The sequence below is a fragment of the Sinohyriopsis cumingii genome, chromosome 2, assembly GCF_028554795.1.
Source record: "Sinohyriopsis cumingii isolate HCF-2022 chromosome 2, ASM2855479v2, whole genome shotgun sequence".
Lineage (NCBI taxonomy): Eukaryota > Metazoa > Mollusca > Bivalvia > Unionida > Unionidae > Sinohyriopsis > Sinohyriopsis cumingii.
This window is the reverse complement of record NC_142962.1, coordinates 139,833,960-139,848,370: the sequence shown is the minus strand read 5'-3', so window position 1 is coordinate 139,848,370 and position 14,411 is coordinate 139,833,960. Positions and strand designations below refer to the sequence as shown.

General features: G+C 37.4%; 1 protein-coding gene across 1 annotated transcript in view; it reads right to left on the bottom strand.

Moving 5' to 3' along the window:
- The window catches only part of LOC149805935 (cadherin-99C-like), a 45,027-nt gene that overhangs the window by 5,114 nt on the left and 25,502 nt on the right, over positions 1-14,411 (bottom strand). Inside the window, exons 7-10 of the mRNA XM_089937038.1 lie at positions 6,967-7,059; positions 5,560-5,676; positions 2,553-2,705; positions 81-165 (exon numbers count right to left, since the gene is read on the bottom strand). Of these exons, the coding sequence (XP_089793164.1) occupies positions 81-165; positions 2,553-2,705; positions 5,560-5,676; positions 6,967-7,059 (448 nt within the window). The remainder of the gene's footprint in view (positions 1-80; positions 166-2,552; positions 2,706-5,559; positions 5,677-6,966; positions 7,060-14,411) is intronic.

Here is a 14,411-nt window from a genome sequence, read left to right as displayed (position 1 = left end):
CATTACAAAATTGTTTTGAAATTAATATGTGAAGCTTAAAGAATGATGCAATATTGAAACAGTGGCCTCTTTGATCTTACCGTCATAAATGCTATAGGTTATTGGCAAATTTAGAGTATCAAGATCTCTGGCCTTTATTGCGACAGGTTCGACATTCAATGGACCCTGAAAACAAGGAACCATTAACCATAAGTTTATCAAATGTATTATTCTGTACGAGCGAAAACTTGTTGGGCACGTGGTTTTGTATTTACAGCAATTTTCCTATATACACACAACCCTTATCTAACAGAGAAATGTAATTGTAGAATTTGCAAGTTAACACAGTATACTGTATACCCAATTGTTTATTAGACGTAATTCATTTTTTTAAAATCAGTTTCTTACTGGTTGTAGGAAGGTTATACTTTTATTGTCAACTGTTTGTATCGTATTAATCCTATATTTACCTAAGAAATAATAAAGAATACAAATTAAACAACCAAAAGATCATCTTTAGAACTGTAGAAAAATTTCTGGAAATATTCGCAATTACTTGATTAAACTTCTTAACCTTTATATTTAAAAAAAATTATCTACCTACTCTTAATGAAAATTATACTTCCATTCCTTAGCAAAGTTCCAGCTCTAGTGACATTTATTTTCACAAAGTGACCCATAACAAATTGAACAATTTTACCGGGCAGGAAAAACAGTAGCTGAAAAACCGCGCGAAATTATCATGGAGCCTGCACAAAATGGATCCTGGGTTTATGCCACAAAAAAGTCTGACTGCATCTCGGAGGAGAACAGGCAACTTTCAGAAGTTATATTGGGCTTTGTCTTGAACCAACACATGAACACGTTTAAATTGTATGGCAGACATTAAACGACATGCACAACATAGGACACATTGATGACAAAACACTGTATTAACACTAACCGGTTGAGCCAAAAGCAGTGCAATTTTATTTACTCCCTAAATTACGTGGAAAAGGGTTACTGTGGTGGTGAATCATTTATGGAAACAATCATATCACTGAACCAGGTCTCAATTTGTTGATAATCACCTCTGACGTCTAGTGGAAAATCTGACTTCACATATCCAAGATACTACCAAGTACATACACAAAACATCGAAAACTCGCTTTCCATGCAACACGCTCTTTCTCAACATGGTTAAATATTCCTTCTATATCAATATTCCACACGAGGAAGGTATCAAAGCCTGCAACAAAAATTTGATCAGCATGATCCTTCCACCCCCAACCCATTCCCTTATGACTATTTTGTCAAAGTGTAAAACCGTCTACTGAACTTAAACGATATCGTTTTCAACGTCCAACACGTATTCATTAATGGAGCTGTATTGGGTACCATCACAGAACCTTCGTATTTCCATATTTTCATGGGAAGACTAGTGCCAAAGTTCATCTGTGTGGCATCCATACATCTCAAAACTCACTCATGACAAAGGAAACAAAATAGATAGAAGCTGAAACAATTCAATATTGTTGTTATTGATAAATCCGTAAAATGTTTTTCTTAGCACAAATAAAGTTATATATAAGTCGTCTAATAGCGTCCATTAATGATATTTTAGAGAGATGACTTAGATCAGCTGTAAATATATTTAGATATTTTAATTACCTCCTGTTGGTTCCTCATCTTGCTTAGATTCTATTCCACACTAATTTCCATGATTCTATTCCACACTAATTTCCATGCGCCGGTAAACGAATGGCAGAGCTTTCATACGAATGGCTGAACTTACCGTGTGTTTGCAGTGCTCTACTTTCTTCATTAAGACCATCGTTCATGTATAAATCATAACTGTGTATTATATTGATTTAATTAATGTGAATAAAAATAGAAACTCAACAAGAAAACAACCCACTTATCAATATGCAAAGGGGATTGTAAATAGCAACTAACAGCACAGCCCTAGATTTTGTAGCGGACACACTCGGAAAGGTTGTGAGGAGTTCATTCACTCGGTCAATACACAGTTGCCTGTAATCAGTCTTAAACTCAAAGGGCAAATATATATATATATATATATATATATATATATATATATATATATATATATATATATATATATATATATATATATATATATATATATATATATATATATATATATATATATATATATATATATATATATATATATGTATGTATATGTATTTATGTTATATAAATAAAGCATATGTACAGTATGTACGATGTGTCAGTGATATACCACATTTGTAAATCATAATTATATGTGTCCATTCGCCATGAGCGAGTAACAATTTGATACAATAAAGTACTGGTGTCTCAAAGTTTGATTCGCCATGACGTATGGATTGCTCTTTATATCAACACTGCAAAAGCCACTTTTCTATTGTTATAATGTATACAGAGAGAGAAAGAGGGGGGAGGGAGAGAGAGAGAGAGAGTTTCCATTAACATGTTTCTCGTCAATAGTATTTAAAAAGTATCTTCCATAAATAAAAAGCTTTTATATCCTGAAATTGTTTCTTTTTAATGGCAAATTTTAAACTAGTCGAAAAATGTAACAACAGTACCGTGTATGAAAGTTCTGTGATGGCGGTGTATTCAGGTATAAGACAAGTCGTCGAACATCCGGGAAAGACAAACTGCGGACTTTGATCATCTACGTCAAGGATATTTACCCGCAATAAGGCATACCCAGTTCTTGCTGTAAAGTCATTAGTATCCTGTTTTAAAGAAAAGACAAGTGTCCAATATACATTGTTTATAAAGCCACAGTACAACGCCGCCTAAGCAAGCAAGTGGGAGCAAAGGTGCCAAAAAGGCGATAACCGCAAGAAAGTCCATCGAACTCCAGATGTGAAGTATACGTATCAGTACCAGAATGAATATTTGAAAACTATAGACTAACTAGAAAATTTACAAAGACAGTCAAATAGAACTGCACTTTTGCAAATATTTGGAAAAAACGTAGTGAGTTTGCACTACAAGCACGCAATGCACGAGGAAAATTGCGTCAGATAAGGAAATTCCTGATCTTGAACAAGACTTCAAGAGGACACGAATAGAGACTGAAAATGGGGATATCTTGGAGTGTAAATACAAAGAAGGTACACAGGAATGGTGTATCTCAAATTCCATTGGATAATAGACCGAGCATAACAAGAATTATGGTAGCACTCCAACTTTTCAACAAAGATTTTGTACAATTAACAGATTCCCTGAATAGGAAAGGTTTCAAAGCATGGATTCTAAGACCCAAGAAAAACAAGCCTGTACGGCGAAATGGAAATAGGAGGAGAAAAGGTGCTCATAAAAATACCAGAACCAGTATTAAGAAAGATCAAAAATAGGACAGTAGAACTGCACCTATCAGATATCTCAATGGAGATCCCCCTAGAGGCTACGGTAAAACATTTTGAAGCAAAGCTGAAAGTTAAGTGTTGAACGCAAAGATGGACATGATCCCCCTCACTCCCATTGAAAATGGCATAAGACTACTAGAGATAGAAAAGAAGGACATAACAAAGATCAACCCAGCATTTTTCTTGCATGGCTTTCTCACCATGTCGTGGTATAAGGGCTGCATATACCATAGGAAATGCTATAGATGTGGGAATACAGGGCACACACCACACAAATGCCCAACCAACCAGGAAGAGAAGAAGAAAGAAGGCACGGGCAAGACAAACTACCCAAATCCAAGACACCTCAATCAACAAAAAGAAAAATCACAAGTTAAACAGCAGCAAGTACAACAGACTAAACAACCGGAAAGAAGAGGGACAAATTATAACAACAAAGAGACAACAAGCGTGACAACTAAACAAACCAGTACAGGAACAACTCCAGAGAATGTAGCAACAACAAAAGCAGCAGAAATAGAGCAAAATTTAAATGGGGAACCAATGACAACAACATCAATGACTTCGCCGAAACAGAGAACACAAAAGGTACAGGAAACAGCTACAGAGGCAATTTTAACAACAAACGTTCAGGAAATGCTAAATAGAATAACATCACCACCACCAAGAACAAAAATGACAACACCAAAAACGAGAGTACAAACGAATATAGATGAATATAGATCAGAATGAAACACCACTACCATCAATATCAACAACAACGACAACACCGCAAACAAGAAGATAATCTTATACAAAAACAGTATTGTAGATGATCGAGAAACCAGTGGCACAACCAAGAACAACCAAGAGAAATAAAAACAATGAAGAATCGAAACCACCAGAAGAAAACAACCAATTAATAGGAACACTACAAATTGAAAGAAGAGAAATAAGAACAGAAGAAGAGAGAAAAGAAAAACTTAGTGAAAAGGAAAAGAGAAGACGTAGAAGACTAGAGGACGATGAGATGATAGGCAGGGGGGACTCCTGTACTGGTCTGAAAAGATCAAATAAGGGAGAACACAACACCCCCAATGATAATACAAAAATAAAATGACATAACAATTTCAATGGATAAATTAAATACCTTAAAGCATTTTATACCATGGGACTCCGGGACCATTGTTTTCCAGGTTTTCGTATAACAATACTTTACACGATGTTTTCCTGTACTTGTTCATTTTTCTATTAACTTTTAAAAAAATTAAATCATCAATGTTTCACTTCTCCATAAATTACATGAATGATGCTACTATAATTTCAATATTTTGTTCAGAATTTGTAAGATTATGGTTAAATGTTAAATGCTGAGCATGGAACACTCCCGGAATGTATAAAAAGTCATAGGACAACAAGAATTTTGTCTCTTTTATTTTTGTCTGTAATACTTTGCTCCTGATAGAAAAAGAAACTCTCCTGTGATTTTTATTTTTAAAAATCTGTTTAATAAATGAGTTCTTGGTTGCATTAGTAACATCGTTTTTACACAGTTGAAACAGTTATTTTTTCTTTATTCTTAAAATAACAGAATCACCACCTTTTCAAAGTTTTTTAATTATAACACGGTCCTCGCCAGCAATAACTTACATGAATAATGCTAAGATGATGTCAAGATTTCTTACAGAATTTATAAGTATAACGTCAGAGTTTAACTGATGTGCATGAAATTTTCCTGGAATATAATTGTATAATATTTATTTTCTATATAATTGCATTCAAGGTACATGATAAATCGAAGGACAACAAAATTGCTGCTTCTTTTTCTCTATACTCCGTTATTCGTAATAGAAAAAGAAATTCACCTGCGAATATATCATCTTGCAATAAATGAGTTCCAACTTGAATTGGTCACATCATTTATAGAGTTGCCAAATGTTGCAAACATTGGTTATTGTATGTCCTTACGTAGTTGGTCCAGTACATCTCACCCCACTCCACCCTTATTCCTATTACCATGCAATACTTTCTACCAGTTCAGTGTTAACCAGGAACTGTGATCTTTAAGTCACGAGTTCTTCAAACTCCGAGATAAGGACGATAATTGTCCACATACCGCCTAGTGATGTATAAGAGACTTTTGTTAACAGTTCCAAAACAACCAGTACATTTTAGCCCATCATTACCAATTAATGCCTCTTTCCGTTATAGGATTATTATTAAAAATGAACAGTACCTTCACTGAAATATTTAGAATGTAGAACTTGTGTCCAGATTCGAAGTCTAGAGTTGAATCCAATTTAATATCTCCTGTAAGAGCATTGACTAGTGCAAACGTTTTATCCCCAGTGGACTGAAATAAGAAAGAACATTTCCTAACAATTATTCATCATTCCCATTAGATAAAATAATAAAATCCCCGACATTACTTGAATTTTGATTGTTAAGGACTAGGCATCAAATCTGAATTCATGTCAAGATTCATATTTACTTTGTGAAATATATTTCAGTCAAACAGAAACAAATTTAACCGACACTATTATTGTCAAAATTAGCTATATTATTGTCTACAGTTTTCAGCCAAAGAAAAATGAATATTCATGGATGTATTACGAAGAGTTAACATGACCTTACCTACAATTGGAATTGATATGAATTGCACTCTGTTGTCTATACGTTAACGAGGGTGAGTGAAACTAACTTCAGAAGGAAAAAAAACTTGATATAATATGAATATGGTACATATTACCGTTAAGACATTATAGATTATAATGTCGTCTGCTTATTATATTCACAAACTGATCTATAATTTGTAATCCGATAATGTAGAAACATACTGCATGACAAAGCATTGTTTATTTAGATACAATACAGTCACGATCATCTGAATACAGAATAAGAAGCAATGATAGAATTTGTGCTCTCTTTTGGACGTTTATGCGCTTTTTTCTTCCTGAAAAATGTCTTCCTTTCTCATTTGGGAACATCACTCTCACGACGAGCTAACATGACGTTACCTACAATTCGTATTATTTTTGCCTTTTTCATTATGTTCTCACGACGTTAACAAGTGTAACTGGAACCAACTTGAAGGGGAAAAAAATGATATAACATAAATATGGTGCCTGTTACAGTGAACATGTTGACGAATCAAACTCCGTCTGCTAACAATATTCATAATTTGATCTATTATTTGCAATGTGATAATAATGAACTCTAAAGCGTGAGGAATAGTATTATTTATCTTTTTCAGCGGAAAAGGATTTAAATACAATATGGACATGTCCATCTAACAAAAGATTGAACAGCAGTCATATGAGTTTTGTTCAATTCTTGGAGGGAACCGCGGTGGCTCATTTGTTAGCGTGCCGGACTCACGACCGCAAGGTGCGAGTTCGAATCCTACTACCGGACCAGTCTGGATCAGCTACCGTGATGTGTCCTTGGATAAGGCACTTTATTCCAATCCCCCCCACTGAATAACCTGCCTACGTTGATGTGTAGTAAAGCACCAAACCAAACCGTTTTTGTTATTCGTGTGCTGTATTCTTCCTAAACAAATGTTCGTCTTGCTTATTCATTAAGGAATATCACTCAGAAACAACATTTATTGCACAAGGACATAAATAAATCAAAATCTTACTCCGAGATCAAACGAAAACGTTGTTGATGCGGGTCTGTCCTTATCCGACACCCTTTCTCGAAGTCTGTACACATTTGTACCAACGTTTGTATTCTGGAAGACAAAATGTAATCCTGTTTATATAAATTTGTATAACAAGCATCTTGTCATATATCAATACAATTATAGCGTTGTTCAGATAATACAGAATATGTTTTGTCTTTAGCGTTCTGTCAAAGAGCTAGTTAAGATAAATATATGCAGAAAAGAAGGCTATCGATGCCTTAACTTTTCTATATTCTCCAGATGGCCTTTATAACTATTTTGGCATCAGTAACAATCGTTTCATCTATCTTTCATTTGCGTGAATCTGATGAGAATACATCCCCCATTATATGTTCTCGCAGTACTGGCAACTCTTTCCAGAAGAGGAAAATATGATGAAATGTTCAATACTTGTAGACTAAGACAGCCTTCTGTAGAATTTTTTCAAATTAATAGTGAACAAAAACGTACTCTGAACACTGTATAGAGAAAACCCCTATCTCGCTATTAATTAATGTCTCCAGTTTGTCATTCAGCTTTCATAGCGTGGGTGGAGCCAAATATTAGTTATTTTATTATCGCAATAAATTGATACAGTAAAGAATAAGAAAAGAAAATACTGTTGCAGGAGGAGCAAGATTTGGTCCTTACACGAATTTAATTAACCTTACACAGCATAATCAAAAGACATTTTGCTGCAAAAGGAAATGCACAAATTTATTATTACCACAAAAAAAAAAAAAAAAAAAAAAAAGATTCACATACGTATGACTATTGTTGTTCCATTATGGCTAAAGTTAAATTGTACGTACCAGACTTTCATTAAAAAAACACTATCAAATTGCTCTTTTCCTTCCTTAATCTTCGTTAATTCATTAAATGTTCATCACCTATTATGACTTTTTCTAGAACATTTGCCTGCATGCTCGTAGATTAATTATTTCTGTTGATAACAGAGAGGAACTTGTACGTTGAAAACTTGTTTCCTATCATGTTGTCTGGTTTACATACTTGTGATCTTACAGTCAATAAAATATGTTTAAACAAGTGTTTCTACTCTGTGGTCTTAAGCTAAGTAATGGAAAAGACCGAAAATCAACAACTCAGTCAATTTCAACAAATAATATATTTCCCTAAAATGCAGAGTGAAAGATTAAAAATAACTTACAGTATGGTTAATGGAATCCTAAATAGTACTAAAAGTTCTATAAAAAGTTCGAAAGTATCTAGTATTCCAAATGAGTTCAGTGGTATTCCGAATGAAGTGCAATCTACTGTACTGATTTATCTATAGCCTCGAATAGTTGATGTGATAACAGTCGCGATGCATCACAATGATATAATGCAAAATATCTTTAAACGAATTAACAGTAATTCCAACACAGCTACTTAATCCAAAGTTTATGAGCACATTTATAATTCTAATTTTAAAAAAATTCAAATCAATAACTTACATCCTCTCAGCTGAACACAAGTAAATGAATTCACTATGACTGATATTTAAGATAGAAACAACTAATTATGAGTTAAACATTCCTTATATTAAAAACTAACACGCAGTCTCAGAACCAGAACTAGGGTCAAATAATCTTTTACAGCATATTCTACTTGTGAACAAGGTCAATTCCATTACAGCTAATCAATCATAAATTAGGCTGACTCGTTTTCAAAGGGGAAATCCCGTGACCTGAACTCAACTCATATCAATTTCGTCAGCGAGATTTATTCTATAGCTTTGAGGGACAAAAAGCCACAATAACATTTTTACCAAACGAAATAACCTCATCCTAAAGTACAAACCCACTATCTTGAAGGTGTGAAATGTGTTTAAAATGACCCTTACAATCTTTAATCATAAAACATTAACACACATAATATAGATATATATAACACAAGAAATAAAAGAACGTTAAGCAGCAGAGGGGGCGAATCGGACATTTTGTCCAATCGTCATTTGGCTTAATTAATATCTTCTGCACTCAGCGGATCCAGCGTCGTCAGTGCCTGGTAAAAAAAAACGACGTCGTCGTCGGGGGATAAATCGAACGTCATTTAGTTTAATATACTTTCTGCGCGCCGATCCCAGTGTCGTCAGCGTCCGGTAAAAAAGCGCGACGACCGCGTTGATGTCATCGCCCCCTCTGCTGCTAAGTGGCTATTTACAATGAAGATCTTTATGATCTTACAATTTAACCGAATATTTGGTTAAGTCCGATACGATATCGTGTCCGAGGATCATGTAAATTTATCGTTACAAATCCATGTGGGGTCGACTGAGCATGACTAAAAAAAGTTTCGAAAAACATTAAAGTCCATGTCACCGCCGCACCATGTTTGCCAAATATTTCGTAGCGTGTGTGTATCAACGCCGTTGAACACAGCAAGAATATTACAGTTGTCTCTGATTACTTTTGGAATCTGAGTGTATCGTTGAGTGACATATATCACGTCAGTGTTTTTATGCCTGCCTCTGGAAAATATCCTAGCTGGGTTTTTTTGATTGTCTAACATAACATCATCGTACACGACTAGATTGTTAACGTCGCCATCAATATCATCGATACCTGGTGCATCATTGATATCTGTAATAAACTCAATAACATTTTTTTCAGCGATCGCTGATGCATTCTCGTTGAAATCTTTCAACACCTCGTAGCATCGTTGATCATCTACGCTAGGGGCGATTAAATACAACTTATCCCACTTCATCCATCTCATTATTAAATTAAGTAACAATTGCGTCTTGCCGGATCCAGATGGTCCGATGATAATCATCCGGATCGAGTTTGGTAACGCTGCAACATGCTTAACTGGTTCTCTTGTTTTAGTTGCCGAAAAATCAATTATATTCATATCTCTATACATGAATTATGGATCTATATTGTGTGAAGTGTAGAGTGCGTACTGGCACAAATGATATGACAACCGTTACAACAAGAAATAACAGATCGGCACTTACTGGTAAGTGTGTACAATGCGGTACAAAGAAATTTAGATTTATTTCTATTAGACCCGGGGATGTTTTAAAAAAAAAGCGAGGAGGTGATATTGCAGCCAAGTTATCAAAACTCCCCGGAACACCGTGGGCAAAGTATCCAGGAGAAAAGCACCTTCCAGGATATAACTACTGTGGCCCCGGAACACAATTAGATATCAGACTCGATGATCAAAATCAACCCAAACCCGGTGAGTATCCAATAAACGCTATCGATAAGGCGTGTCATGCTCATGATGTTGCTTACTACAAAAGTAGCTATCTGCAACAGCGTCATATCGCGGATGTAAAATTAATTCACGCGTTAAATGCTATTCCTGATAAATCATTCAAAGAAAAATTGGCTTCATGGTTGGTAAAATCGGCTATGAAAGGTAAATTAATGATTGGAAGCGGAGCTTCTCGCGCTGGTAATTGAAAACGCTAGCGTTTATAAAAACAACATGGAATCCATCTATTATTCTCCAAGAGGATACTGGAAGGGGAAGGCCGCAATTGGTAAGCTTGCAAGCGCTGCAAAAGTAACGAGGGCCACTGCGGCTAATTGGTTATCCAAACAGGCTATATGGCAAATTTATCTACCACCGCCTAAACAAATCAACTTCTCGCGCTTTGATGTCAGCGTACCTAATGAAGTTCATCAGGCTGATATACTATTTCTGCCGCATGACAACGGTCACAAATACGCGCTAACCGTAGTTGATGTTGCGAGTCGATACAAACAAGCGGAGCCGTTAAAAACAAAGTCGGCAACTGAAGTAGCCGATGCGTTTGAGCGGATTTATCGAAGAGGTCCTCTGCTCTGGCCAAATCTATTACAAGTTGATCCTGGTTGTGAATTTCGCGGCGCTGTTTTATCAACGCTGAAACATCATAGCGTCGCGATACGACGAGGTCATACTGCGCTACATCGTGATCAGGCAATTGTTGAACGATTCAATCGGACTCTTGCTGAACGGTTATTTGGATATCAATACGCGAAGGAATTCATCCAAGAAAAACGATCTCGTGAATGGGTCAAAAGGTTGCCAGGCGTAATTGCAGCGTTAAATAACGAGATTACCCGAGCAATCAACATGAAGCCCAGCGACGCGATTAAAAAAAAGTATATACCCGGAAGATCAAAAATAGATAGCGTTTCCAAGCCGATTCTCGGCGATGTCACCGTGAGATATCTGTATGAACCAGGAGAGCTTGAAGGCGGTAAAAAAAGAGCTACTGATCCTATTTGGAGTGTTACCACACATAACATATCAACGATAACACGATCAACTGGTAGACCACCGATCTATAGACTGGATTCAACTGCCCCACAGCGGGGGTTTACACGCGAGCAACTACAAGTGATACCTGACGATACTCAATTACCCCCGCGTGGTCTTAACTAGCGCCGTTGCGTCTATTACACTCAAGACAGGTCAACCTCACATTGGTTTTGACATGACCGAGACTGTTATCGATCCTGTCCACGGTAAATTGGCGAGCGTCTTTATCCGAATAACGCCAGCGCATTACACAATTACAACTCGCGCAGTGATTATTCTGTTGTTGTCGTAACGCAATTATTAATTCGGCATCAATATCAAAACGCCGCTGTTTTTTTTTATCCTGTTGGCGGTAACCCGAGAGTTTTCTATCGATGACGCTTGCATCGATGATGTCGTTGGTGACTTTGTCGGTGACTCCGTCACTGGCTTCGTCAATAACAATTCTTCGAAGCTGATTTATCCTCCGTACTCGGGACACTGCAAGATAGACTAGATTTGACCATTCGATGCGATTATCAACCATCCAAACAATTGTGTCCGTGATGGTTAGTCCCTGCGAGGAATGTATTGTTGTTGCGTATCCTAGCGTCCACGGGGATTTATCAGCACGTAGCGCGTCCTCGACGACGCTGATATCAACGAGCACGATATCATTCAGCACGAGAACCTGTTTTTTTGTCCCTGACGCCGTCGGGCCCGGGATTTCAACTTCAATGTTCTGCCGCCGTGTGTCCGCGGGTCTATAGCATAATGGCACTGGGCGCGTTGGAAACTTTTCCTTATGCAACGTAAACAACTTTTGCTGAAGTGTGTCTCTGACTATCTTTCTACTCGCTACAATCAAATCGTTTGGTCTCCATGTTTCCCAGAATTCATTTAACGGCGTTTCCGGAATCACCTCGCGAATTATTTCACATTGAATTCTATCCGGCTGTAATCTGATTAATTTTTTAACCTCGCGCAGTTGTTCATCAAGTGCTCGGTAATCAGTATCGGTTTCTTCATAATAGTCCACAAAACCCTTTAACCAATCATGTGGACCCTCGCCGACAAATGGTGGTGGTTGGCCATGGTCGCCACACATTATCACCGCTGTATTCGCGCGCAGCAACCACTCAAGAAACATTTGTAAAACATCTAACGAAACAGTACATATCTCATCCCAGATGATAACCTCAGGAATAAATTTTTCCCCCATTCGATCAGGAGTCCACTCACCGCCGCTGTATCGAAAAAAGCAGTGATAAGTAACGGCATCAACATTTCGTTGTTTTATCTCTCGCGCTAGTCTATGGGTCGGTGTAAGCACGATTATACTTGCCCGCGTTCGAAATAATTCAATTGCCCGGGTCGTCTTTCCTGGCCCGCCACAGCCGCTTAAATAAACTGTTTTGTGTCTACAAACTGGATCAGAACACGGTGATGCATTAGACCATTCTGATAGATTATCACCGCGTAAGTAGTTGTTCTCAACGGTGACATCTGCTGATGGTGAATAATCGCGTCGTATTTCATTTTTAATTCTCCATGTGCCCCAACTCTCGTCCGGACTAGTAAACTCGGCTATGTTTCCCTTATACTTTACGTCAATATAAAATGAATCAATCGCAACTCTAACTGCGGTGTCGGGAAATCTATTTATCATCGAGAATAAATTTATGCAAGCATAACCCAGCATAGACGCCCTCAAATGCGGGTATGCTGGGCTGTCTCCATCGCTGTAAGTAACAACTGTACCCAACCTTGTTCCATTGGACAAGAAAGCTGTTTTACAGTTCACGTATTTATTTTTCGCCACTGCGTCCTTGATTACGAAATCATATTCTGCGTCATCTATAATCAGCCGTGAGCAATATCGTTTGTAATCGCAGTTTTTTCCACCTTGTGTGAACTTACCAATTATTCTTCTACCGAGATCTTTTGCCTCTCTGTTTCGTTGGTTGAATATCTTTTTGGACCATTCGACGATATATTCCTCGTCGGCATCAATCTGTTTTCTGGATTCGTCAATTATACTATCTAGACGCTCCGGTTCCGGTAACCAGACTTCAGTCTGCGCCCGGTATGATATAATCGCGTCACTGACAATCAACGAAACTAGCATTTTACAATCAATCATATACCGTAGCAGCGCTATTGGCAGCCACTTCTTTTCAGACATGTGTCTACCGATCCAAATATAACAACAGCGATGAAGTCCTGCTGGGAATTCAAATGATACTATGCGAGCGAATCCGGTTAAATCAAAATCAGGCAGTGGTCCATTAATAACAACACGAGTCATTTCATGTCTGGGGTGTCCAAATCGTTTAAAGTACTCAGCGGCGGATCCATACCCGAGAAAACTCGCTGGATAACAGGCAACCATATCAACGGAAATCATAGCGTCGCGGTTGTATTCAGTGTTCCATAGTCCACCGTGATAGTATTCCAAACAACTGGATTGCACATCCGGTAGAAATTCCTTGCGTGTTGGACTCCACGCATTTTTCTTTGCTGCAACATGAGCCGCAACCGATGGAATCATAAAACAATTTGTTAGCAGTTGTTCATCATGCTCTTCAAATTCCATGGCGGTTTTTTTCATCTTGTTGTGAAACGCTTCAGTGCGATATAATTCACCGTTTGGTCTTATAAACTGATCAAAGGTATCCGCATCGTTTTCAGCGCTGCGAAGTAACCACACTGATACAGGGTCGTTTTTACACAAGCAGGCAATAGCATCAAATAGTTTCCTCTCCGCGAGAAAACCGTCCTTGGAGAATTGTTCTCCCAGGAATTCTTCAGGTATATACTTTACTGTTCTATCCCGTGGAAATACTGTGATCGCGGACGTCCATGCGTGTTCGTTATGATCAATAATTTTGATTGGGGCTCCCTTTGATTTATACTTTGATTCGTATTAATACTTCACCGGTTATCGTTGTAACGGTTATTGGAAATCTCAGCGACGTTTCTAATCTCGCTACGTCGCTGATGGTTGCTCCACGCTAGCGCACTGTCTCCTCCCACTGGTTGATTTTGCTACGTCGTAAATCGGTCAGTTTATTTCCTCGACATGCATTTGTAAAATGCTCTATTACTCGTTCTGCTACACAATTTATCCCCGTTGACTGTTTCATCGGCGCTAGTTTTCCGATATCAGGTTTCTTATTTAA